The sequence below is a fragment of the Melanerpes formicivorus genome, unplaced genomic scaffold (genome assembly GCF_026170545.1).
Source record: "Melanerpes formicivorus ecotype bairdi unplaced genomic scaffold, bMelFor1.0.p_v2 SCAF_15, whole genome shotgun sequence".
Taxonomy (NCBI): Eukaryota; Metazoa; Chordata; class Aves; order Piciformes; family Picidae; genus Melanerpes; species Melanerpes formicivorus.
In genome coordinates, this window is record NW_027142367.1 from 18,563,012 (window position 1) to 18,575,131 (window position 12,120).

Here is a 12,120-nt window from a genome sequence, read left to right on the forward strand (position 1 = left end):
GTCCTCTTGTTCTGGTGCTGGCTGCCTGGGAGAAGAGACCAACCTCTGCCTGTTTACAACCCCCCTTCAGGTAGTTGTAGAGAGCAAGGAGGTCTCCCCTGAGCCTCCTCTTCTCCAGGCTAAACAACCCCAGCTCCCTCAGTCTCTCCTCATAGGGCTCATATTGCTGGTTTTTTATTAGAAGCATAATTAACTGTCACACAAGTCCCACTTACCAAAATATAATCAAGAGTTACATTCTCCTCTTGTCAAGCTTGTATATGAATACCAGTTTTAAACACAATTCTTACTTATTGGTAAAGAAAATCCTAACAAGATAGATTCACGAACCGAAGCAAAAATATAAACCACTGATTTCAGAATAATTTCTCCTTTCACTCCCTCCCTGATCTTCATTTCATGGAGGAAGTTCTTCACCATGAGAGTGGTGAAGCCCTGGAATGGATTGTCCAGGGAGGTGGTCGAGGCGCCGACCCTGGAGGTGTTTAAGACCAGGCTGGATGAGGCTGTGGCCAGCCTGATCTAGTGTGAGGTGTCCCTGCCCATGGCAGAGGGATTGGAACTAGATGATCCTTGTGGTCCCTTCCAACCTTGACTGATACTGTGACACTATTTGTTCAGACACCCACAGAGCTGTCTGCAACTTTAGAAGAAGATTAGAGGAAAAATTTAATCTTGAAACAATCAAGTGGTAAATTGTTTCAGTGCAGCTTATTTCGATCCCAACTTGGCTAACAGCCAGTAGGATTTTGCAAACTTTACTGGATTAGAGGCAGAACAATTCCCTGCAACATTTTTTTTTCGTTTAAATGGAGTTTTCAAAAGCAGGTTTCTGTTGTTCATTAGGTGGCATTTAGTGTAATTAACAGCTGCACTTCAGCTGTTGCTCCTGAAAATTAAATTTCAATATTACTAACACTTGTACTGCCTGAAATTTGAAACAGCTAGCAACACCTGCATTTGGGAAAGAACAGGAACACTAACTACATACTGAAAACTTTCTAGCACTGTGCTATTTAAGTGTGAACAAGTGGCCAGAGCTTGACCAGAACACCTGCAACCTCATTGGTTAAAACACAAATCCAGTGAGAACTAACAATACTCTGCCTCAGTTTCCACAGGATTTTCCACAGATTAGATGCCTTCTTGCATCTAATTTTGTGTGCTATCACCACAGCAGAAACATACATAACACAGGTTGAATCATGTGAACATTAACCATTTCTGTTGATTTGAATCTCTTGCAAGTAATCCCACCCTCCCAGCAACCATTTGGCCTCACATTGCACAAGCAGAACAGCAAGCAGTTCTCAGAGCAGAGAGATAGCAAATGTAATAGAGAAGCAGGGTCTGTTTAACAGTTGCTTTTAAAACAAGTGAAAAACTGAACTGCCCCCTCCCCCCCCCCCCCAATGTGAACAAGTAAAAATGCTGCCTGCTCTTCATCATACAGCTTCTAAATGTTTCACTGAATGATGTACAGCTTCCTTTGAACTAAGATGCTGGGCAAAAGGCTTCAGCTCATGCTGCCTCCAGTGCTGCGCAAGGTGACAACAGCAGTTTGCTTAACCATCCCACTCTGCTCCATGTTTGAGAAGGGCAGCCAGCTCAGCTGGGGGTGGTCTCTTCAGCATCTCTGAAATTGAGGGCTAGGGACACAAGTCCTGCCAAGGGTTCCACACAGTGGGAGGACTGGGGTAGATAAAAAGACTAGAAACCTTAAAGAAAATAGATGGCAGCACTTGGAGTGTGGTCACTCTGAAGAGCTCCAGGGGGAAGTGTAGATAAAAGCCAGATGATGGTGAAACTTCATAGGGAGCTGGGAAATGGTAGGGGAGTGTTTCAAAGAAGGAACTAAAAGCAACTGTGATACAATTGACTAAGATGTCCTATCCCTTGGACAGATGCAGATTTCACAACCAGGGGTGGGGAGTGGGAGGCAGTATCACACCTGGGTAAGCACCAGGCGGTCCCAAAAGATGTGGTGGATTTCTGTCTTCATGTGTAAATTTGCAAGGGGCAAAGTGACTTCCTTGCTTTGTTACTATTTTGTATATAAGATGCTTATGTCCTAGAAGGTTTCTTACCTTCTTGACATCACCTCGCTAGCAGCCCATCCTGTTCAGGACCAAGTTAAACTTGATGTCTCATCTCTGTGTGTGGGCTGGACTTTGCACACTAGGTGAGCAGTCCACTTTTGGGATAAAAAAAAGAGCACAGAAAAAGTGCCCTTTGCCATGGGAGCACCTAAATATACTGTTAAATATCTCCTTACTCCTCTGCTTTGGTATACTGCTGGGTGTAACTGGCAAGGGAATCACACTGAAGAGTTGCCAGCCAGCAGCTTTTGCAGTGTCTGATAGGGAGGAGCAAGGAGTGAAACCTCAGTTACTGAAAGATTGAGGTTTTTTAAGGCATCAAAGGAAGCAGCAGATTTTGCTGCAAATCAAAGTTAATGAGGTAGTTGTAGTCTTCACCAGGCTAATTTCAACATGTTAGAGGCTGTTAATCGAGCCTATTGCATGAGGAGATGAAGCCAAATCTGCAAAGGCATGGCCTGCACCAGGATGACTCAACCCATGGCTCAGCCCCCACTCATGGGGCAGCCCTGCTTAGGCTCCTAACTCATATAAAAATTATTTGAGTCATTTACTGTTTTGTTCAACAAAAGCAACAGAATTACTTTTTCCATGGAATGAAGCTGGAGGTGGGGAGATTCAGGCTAGATGTGAGGAGGAGGTTCTTCACCATGAGAGTGGTGAAGCCCTGGAATGGGTTGTCCAGGGAGGTGGTCGAGGCCCCGTCCCTGGAGGTGTTTAAGAGCAGGCTGAATGAGGCTCTGGCCAGGCTGATCTAGTGTGGGGTGTCCCTGCCCATGGCAGGGGGGTTGGAACTAGATGATCCTTGTGGCCCCTTCCAACCCTGAATGAAACTATGAAACTATGAAATTATATCAAACTGTTAGCAGCAATGTGGTACATATTGTGTAAACAAATGGGTTAAGGGTCCATGTAAACTATGCACAATATTTGGTTTACTCTTAATAAATACAACATTGTTGATGGGGGAAAAAAAAAGTCTCTGAAAATGATGATAAAGAATCACCTATGGTTTCTTATAAATCCTCAAAGGGAAGATAATTAGTATTACCCATCCTATGCCACCCCTCCACCCCAGTTAACACAGGAACAATGTAGGATTCAGTTATGTTTGCCTTATCAAACTGACTGTATTCCTAAGGCTGTTGGCAGCCAACAAAAGTCAGAGCTGCCCTGAGACTGATTTAATTTGCGCTGATGGACCTGCTGGAACAGACTGACCTCATAATGAACCCTACCTTTTTACCCCTTCTCCTTACTTAGTCTATATGTTTCTCAGTGTGGCCTATCAAGTGTATAAATATGCATGTATGCAATGCATTGTATTTTTCAGTTGAAGACCTGAAAGCCAGTGAATAATTTTCCCAATTCTTAAGTAGGTCTAAGGCTGCCTCCAGGAAATTCTTTCCTGCTTTTCTTTTGAGCTGAAATATCATTTGGGCAGTCAAGTTAAAACAGCGTAAATAATCATGCAGAGCAGTCAATATAGTTCATAGCTTCCAGAGGTTTAACACACATAGATGGCATATGGAGGAGTGATATAAATAAAAACTAAGCTTTTAGGAAACAATCTCTAGAAGAACATTGTAACTCCATAGCCCACTAATGCAGTATTACCACTGCAAATAACAGCCTCCAGGCTTTGTACTGAGTTTACAAAACCACGGCACAAAGATTTGCTAACTTTGCTTTGGCTGAAGTTGTCTTAATGTGCCTGCAGGGCTTTTTTTTTGACCTGATGGTTATTTTAACTTCTTTTCTTTTTTTATTCAGGACAGATCTCTGTGGTTATTTGCTTTACTTTCATTAGTCACTGTATAATGCCAAAGGGTAGTTAAGTTGCAGAACTATAGCCAGGCAAAGCCAATTTATAAGTATTAGGGAAAAAGAACAGGTACCTAACAGATGTAAAGGATGCCACATGCATTCAGATGTACCATATATATTCATATGTATCATAGAGAGGCAGACCAGTGGAGAACAAGCAAGGTGTAAATGCACATTAGCAAACATAAGTGACCCCAAGTGCAGCCAGATAAAGGGCTCTAGAATAGAATAGAATAGAATAAAATAGAATAGAATAGGAATAAACCAGGTTGGAAGAGACCTTCAAGATCATCGTGTCCAACCTATCACCCAACACCACCTAATCAACTAACCCATGGCACCAAGCACCCTGTCAAGTCTCCTCCTGAACACCTCCAGTGACGGCGACTCCACCACCTCCCCGGGCAGTCCATTCCAATGGGCAATCACTCTCTCTGTGTAAAACTTCCTCCTCACCTCCAGCCTGAACTTCCCCTGGCGCAGCCTGAGACTGTGTCCTCTTGTTCTGGTGCTGGCTGTCTGGGAGACGAGACCAACCTCTGCCTGTTTACAACCCCCCTTCAGGTAGTTGTAGAGAGCAATAAGGTCACCCCTGAGTCTCCTCCTCTCCAGGCTAAGCAGCCCCAGCTCCCTCAGTCTCTCCTCATAGGGCTTGTGTTCCAAGCCCCTCACTAACTTCGTTGCCCTTCTCTGGACTCATTCCAGCAAGTCAACCTCCTTCCTAAACTGAGGGGCCCAGAACTGGACACAGTACTCGAGGTGTGGCCTAACCAGTGCAGTGTACAGGGGCAGGAGACTTGCCGTAACACACTAGGGCCACCACCATTAGTCTGTAGCCAGGGAAAGGGGGAAAAACTAAGTGGCTGCATAAAAAAACAAACAAACAAACAAAAAAAAACCAACCTGTGTTATTATTAGGAGAGTTTTTGTTTGGGAATATTACTGCAATACTGTTATTTCTGTATTTAAGTATGTGTAGTAATAGATCTGCATTAATAATGATTTGTGGCCTAAACTATTAAGATTTCAATTGCACTTATTGCTTTATATAGAAGGTGTTTGCCCATAAACAGGATTAATTTTGCAAGGTGTTATGGTCAATCAACAGTGTTTTACATGTACAAATAACTAGAACAGGCTCTTTACACCAAATGGTAAGTGCTACAGCCTGTTAATTGTGATCCTGAAGCTTTCCGACTTGCTGCATGCTGAATGTTTTGCTACCTATAAAGCACTACAGTAATAAACCATAAAAAATTGGTGTTCTTACACACTTACCTGGCTCAAACCTCTAAGACCTTATTCTGGTAGATATTCTCAATTTTCTAAGAACAAACATGAATGTGCACACATATTCTGACTGGTTCATCTCAACTTGACTTTGTTGTTATATATTTTGAAAGTTGGTTATGACTACACCCTTCAGACAATTTGCAAAAGTGTCTTTGCATCTCAGTGCTTTTCAACATTTTGAAGTAGATGAAATTAGTACATTTCTAAAAGAAAAAGTCCAAATTCCAGTTAATAATTCTTCTTTCTGCATTCTAGGATCCTGGGACAAGGCCTACTTTTTCCAATTTTTTATTTCTTTTATTACAGAGTTCTGCTACTCCTTTTTGGTTCTTTGTGGGTCTTGCTCAAGGGTTATCTTTGTTTTGGTTTTTTACTTCTCCCTCTATACATGCTCTCAAAATATTCAGAGATTAAACTCACGTATGATATACTTAGTGATGCTCAATCTCACTCTCGTGTGATAAAAGACATTCTAGTGAAGGATAAAAGTATGCTCTCACATGGCAGAAGTGAAGGGCAGGAATATCACAGAATCATAGAATGGTTTGGGTTGGAAGGGACCTTAAAGAACATCCAGTTCCAACCATCCCCCACCATGGGCACGGACACCTCCCACTGAACGAGATTGCTCAAGGCATTGTCCAGCCTGGCCTTGAACACTTCCAGGGAGGGGACATCCACAGCTATCCTGGGCAACCTGTTCCAGTGTCTCACCACTTTCACTGTAAAGACTTTCTTCCTAATATCCAGACTAAATCAATCCTCTTGCAGCTTAAAGCCATTACCCATCATCCTATCACTACAATCCCTTGTAAACAGTCCATCCCCCAGCTTTCTTGTAGTCCCCTTTCAGGTACTGGAAGGTTGCTATAGCGTCTCCCTGGAGCCTTCTTTTCTGCAGGCTGCATAGCCCAAACTCTCACAGCCTGTCCTTGTAGGGCAGGTGCTCCAGCCCTCTGATCATCTTTGTGACCCTCCTCTGAAGGTGCTCTGACAATTCAGTGTTTTGGGAGGGGGAGGGCAGAACTGGACACAGTATTTGCAAGGTCTCTCTCCAATTTTCCCCAAAACCAATTTTCAGTAGCTAGTAACATCACAAAATGCCCAAGAAGGGAGAACAAAAATTAGGAAGAGGAATGACTAAGCCCCACATCTTTTACAATCATAAGGACAAAGAAGGAAACTTTTAGCAGAGTAATGAAGTTCCTGTACTACCTGCCTACACAACAATAAGAACCTTTGCCATAGAAAAAGATGCAGTGTGATGCTGACAGCTCTGTTGGATTTGTGTAACTTACCGTAAGTGGGTGTTTTTCTGTGTTGAATAACTAGTATTCTTGCATCTTGAGCCAACATTACAGAACAGGGTCCGCAGGAAAGGATAAAGGCCCCGGCTTGGCAAATCCCGAGCTTCTAAGTAACCTAAAACCAAGCAGCAGCAGAATTAAAACAGTGATATAGCAGTTACAAACATGTACCATCACATTGTGTTCTTTTCTCCTAGAGAGTGGCTTTTTCACCTGTAAAACAATGAAGTTGTATTGATGGCAGATGTCTCATTTCAGAACAACTAATTCACTACAGAAAATTAGTAACTTCTCTGTCAGACTGAGACAACAGGGTATGACAATTGAGAGCAGTCTTTGAAAAGCTGATTTTTACAGTAGTTACACCACTGTACCATCATGTGCTTTCTGCCTTTCTGCCCAAACTTAGGACCTAGATTAGAATATAGACTCCATCACAAAACTATATTTCCTCTCTTCTCCCAGGTTTTCAAGAGGTGAAGGAACTGGTATTCAGCAATGTCTGAATGTACATCCATCAAGACTGTCTAAACAGCAACTTTTCCATATCTGTGGAATTTATCTGCACCTCTCCATAATATTGAGAATTTAAACTTCAAAATACAAGGAAACATTTTGCATATTGTGAAGCTTAAGGAATAGCTGTATGTTTCCCATTTAACTTCTCAGTTTAAAACACCTAAAATTGAGCAATACTTGATGGGTCACTCCCCTTTTCCTTGGTAAAAATTTCATTTGGCAACCTTTATATCAAAATTAGGAGAATTAAATGAGGAGGAGATAAGAAAGGTAGCATTTGGGCTAGCACTCATACTGATATTTTAAAGGCCTAATTTTTGGTATATTCAAGTGCCATCCTGTTTGAGACGTATCATTAGAAATGCACTGTTAGTCAAACCACCCTTCATTCCTCAGGAACTGTACCTAATGTAAAAAAATAATGAATTTGGAGTTGTGAAAGAAAGATGCTGTTGATTGCCCCATTTAGAATAGAATAAACCTTTATTTTTAGAATAAACCAAACCAGGTTGGAAGAGACCTTCAAGATCATCGCGTCCAACCCATCAACCAATCCAACCCACCCAAACAATTTGCAGATTAGTTCTTTTTACTTGGCACACTCCAGTTCACATTGTAAAAATTTCTCCAAGCACCTACGCTGGATCACTTTCCAATAAAACCAAGACAGAGGAAGTACTCCAAGGGCACACTTACACAATGCATCAGTATGCATTGCACACTTCAGTTCAGACTAGCATTAATCTAAAGCAAATGTACATATAGTGCAGGCTAGATTCTCACCAGGTGTTTCAACCTACAGATCTACAACTGTTTTACCAAACTGGTTTCTAATGTAGCTAAAGATGGTTTATCCCCAGCTTCTGAGATCTGTGAATAACAGAATAACAAACTGAATACACTATGGGCTAGTTGATTAGGTGGTGTTGGATGATAGGTTGGATGCGATGATCTTGAAGGTCTCTTCCAACCTGGTTTATTCTATTCTATTCTATAATACAATAAGTTTTGGGGTTTGTTGTTTGTTTTTTTTAATGAAGTTAATATTTGACAAGGTAAAAGCAAAATGAACATTTTAGGGTGGAGATTCTCATCATGAGTTTTGAAGTGTTGATAGAAACGGAAGAAAAACCTTACAAAATATTTGGTCTAAATTCCAGGAAGTGGGTAGGGCTAAGGTTAATCTTGTCTGCTAATTACTGCATAATTGTCTACCTCTGAACCAGTTACCTAAACTCTGTTACTCAGTAAAAAAGAAATAAGAACAACTAAAACCCAAGTAATCCACCTTACTTCACAGTAAACATCTAAAACTTGTAATTTTGTTCTGCCTAAATATGACTTGCTGACATCCACAGTCAAACAAGACTGAATCCCACTGTACAATTTTTTTTTCCCTTGGTTCCATTACATTTAAGTCTCTCCTCCTAGGATATCTTCATAAATAATTCTACAAGCACAGGCAACCAAAACAGAAGACAGGTGAGACAAAACATACAGTTTTCCTTGTATCTTGGGGGCTCCTGGAAACGGATTGCAGCCAGAATCAGGAAAAGCACACATGGCCAGAGTATTTCAGTAAGAGACAAGATCTGAAAAGGGAAATCAAACCATTGTTAGTACTGTAGAAAACAGGATTTGGGAACAAATAATTTAAATTCATATACCTTCTAACAACAATCAAAACAAAAAACCAAACCCCCCAATATTACATATGCTCTCTACAGCTATTTAAGGGAAAATAAAACAACTAAATGCAAATTATTAAGCAAAACTTCTATTTTAAATCTGTATAACTTTGCTAAACATGCTACTTTCAGAATGCAAAAGTAGTTTTTACTTCCTCTGTTTATAGTGTTTGTAGATACTTCCCTCTGGTCAACATAATGACTCTAACAATGCGATGACAATGACACCCAGTTTTTCCAGTCTCCTATGAAGCCAGAAGCCTTGATGCAACATCTCATACTCCCCTGCAAAGGTACCTAAGATGCTGCACTGTCAGACTAGCAGATATTGAGCTAAGATGGAAAGTGGTGCTCCTCCAACTTCTCCCAGGCAAGAGCTGAGGGTCTAAAAGATCCATTTCCCCTGGTGGGGCCCCAGGTGATGCTTTGCAGAGCCATTAAGGCTTAGCAGAGCCCTGGCAACAGCCTTCCCTCTTTAATTTATTCATTCCCATACCTACCACCTATGTTGCTGTGGAATGGCATCAACAGAAACAGGTGCAAAGAAAGGGCATTTGAAAGATGACAGCCCGTGCACAGCTGCTTTACCCAGGCACTGAGGGAAATGGGTTTAAGAACTCATACGATTTGTGTCACCTGTGCCTGGGAAGAATGGTGAATTTGGAAATGGAGCTTTAAGAACTGCCTGATAAAATCAGACAGCTTTGCAACCATTCACTGTTATTTTGGTTTTAATTTTTTTGCACTGATGCAAAACAAAGGGCACTAGACAGCTAGCAGCTTTCAGGGATGCTTATAGCTTTGACTATGGAAGAAAGGAGTGGGAATTGTAAAGGAGGGAAGCAGAGGAAATACGACACTTGGTAAAGGGACAGATGAAAAGCAAGTATTAGAACAGCATTTTCTCTCATGCATAATATTAATCCAAAATGTAAAACATGCAGGTATTATATTATTTATTTATAAAATATATTTTAAATAATTAATTTTTTCAAGACATGGCTTTCTCCCATTAGATACATTAGCAACTATATACTCCAAGCATTTCACATTATAATTATAAGTCCAATTATCCTCTAAATTTGGGTACCAGAACAAAAGAATTTGGCAACCAGATTTCATCCTTTACCTAGCTGCAAATCTGGATTATAATAAATACTATATGATCAATAGTTAAAGAAATGCAGTGATAGAAAACTTAAGCAATGCAGTTGCCTGTTAGTACGTATCTCCTGAGCTTCCAGACTATGTAGTTTACATGCAAAAGCCTCTGAAAAAAAGAAGAAATGAGAAGATATCTTCTACACAACTGCAATGTCCAAACACACATATTATCCTGTGTTGCCTTTGAGCCACGTTATTTAGAGGCACTGATGCCTGCCTGAATTTCAGTTCAAACACTCATTCCTTAGAGACATTTAGTCTTTCACAGTCCCTTCACCCTTCAAAGTTTAATATCAGCTAGTGCTACATGACACTTCTGAAACACAGTTAGTTCAACAGACCACACCTGTCTTCTAACCCTAACTGCAGATAAATAACCGTTAGAAGAAAATTGCCTTCTACAGAGAGATCTGCACAACATAATACAGAGCTAAAGCTTAGCAGATCTTTGAGGAGATGCTTCTCCCTTCAGTTACACAAAGGTCTGACTTGCCATTTGCATGGGCAGACAGTCCACCTGGATTTCTCCTCGTGTAACTGCTGACGGAACACTTTTGTGGTTCAGCGTTCCCACAATGAGCACATAAGGAGGTTTTGCAAATTCCCCAGGGCACCTTCCAGCTCTGAAGAGGCAGATATAAATTGCTTAGGGTAATTCATTGTAATTCCTCGCTTGGGGGATGGGCATTCAGGGAATGTTCAGTGCATCACACACTCAGTAAAGCTACCAATTAGGCAAACTGAAAACTTACATGAATGAAGATTTTATCATTTAGAAATATAGAAGGTAAAACTAGGCAGAGAAAGAGGAAAAAAAGCATGGAAGAGAACAGGAGATAGTGAGAAGTCACTTAATGAACAGGGAATATACAGAAGTGTTTAGGAATGGAGGATAGTATAACCAACAGTATTCACCAAAAAAAAATGTCTTTCATATTAAAAAAAAACCCATAATTTGAAATCATTTTGAGAAGAAATTCACCATCAAAAATCACAATTTTATTCATGTGAAAGATTTCTGGATGGAAAAGCTCCATGTTTACAGGCAATCCTATCTCAAGCAGCAAATACGCCTCACTCCAAATAGCATCTTATAACAGTCAAGAAAAATCAATGAGGAACTATTAACTGAAGTGACATCTTTTTCCACAATAATGTTATCTCACTGGAGGAAATTCACTTCTTTCTACCTCAAATTAAAAAATCACATCAGTCACAGTGAAAGCAAACAATGACATCTCCTATTTGAGTGTTATTTTGACTTTGAAGCAGCTGTCACATTCTTCTGCACAAAAGAATATGTAAGGTTAAATTAGGCTTTGTAGAATGAATAAGAAAGGAAATTTAGAAGGATATATAATTTTAATGTACAATCCTTGCATTCCCCATAACTAGACTTTGATAATTGTGCAAGTGAAAGCATTACCAATGAGCACCTGTAATATGAACAAAAAATACTGTTATCCTTGCCACTGCTACAAGCAATGGTAGTATCTAACGAGAAGTAAAGATAAGCTGCAGCTCTTCAAAATGTTTATGAGGTTTCCTATCTCATTTGGCCATTTCAGAATTAAAACACACTGTAGTGCATACTTATGTTCATAACTGTCAACAACTAGGACACTAAAGGCAAAACAAGAACCACTTGCAGTCAGGCTGTCCTTAGCAATCTGCAGTCAAAAGAGAAAATCGATAGATATATTCTTTCCAACAGGTACTGAAGGAAGATTTAAAATACTCCTGTTTATATCATTTCCAAAGACTCACCGGTTGCCTCACACGGCAGAGCCAATTCTTCCAAAACAAAGCCTTGAACTGGTGTACAGCACGCCCCATATCGTTGTGTCTTTCCTTCACCCACTTGCAGAATGTCTTCTTAAGGACTTTCTAGTTCAGAATCATCTCACCGAGAAGTCCGAACATAATGTTCAGAAGATTAATTCCAGCGCTAGGCAAAAGCGCGAGAGATTTGCCTGCTTGCTTGAGAAAAGATGAGATTATGTTTCTGCCTCTTGTTTTGCAGTCATTGAGGAATCTCATCTTTCCATGTGTTTCTCAGTGCAATGAACAGTAAGGGGATGGGCTTGTACAGATGCCTTCAGGGTGCTTTTACTCCACAGTATATTTTCTGCTCTTGTTTTTACTTTTCTGGAATGAAAATTCCTGACACCTCAGCGTTGCTGTCATTTTGCATGCATATGCTTAGATTATTTTTTAAAGAGT

General features: G+C 40.5%; 1 protein-coding gene across 1 annotated transcript in view; it reads right to left on the reverse strand.

Moving 5' to 3' along the window:
* Positions 1–11,733, reverse strand: part of ABCA13 (ATP binding cassette subfamily A member 13) — a 190,164-nt gene extending 178,431 nt beyond the window's left edge. The window contains exons 1-3 of the mRNA XM_068147726.1: positions 11,665–11,733; positions 8,544–8,637; positions 6,518–6,641 (exon numbers count right to left, since the gene is read on the reverse strand). Of these exons, the coding sequence (XP_068003827.1) occupies positions 6,518–6,641; positions 8,544–8,637; positions 11,665–11,733 (287 nt within the window). The remainder of the gene's footprint in view (positions 1–6,517; positions 6,642–8,543; positions 8,638–11,664) is intronic.
* Between the last annotated feature and the right edge of the window lie 387 nt (positions 11,734–12,120).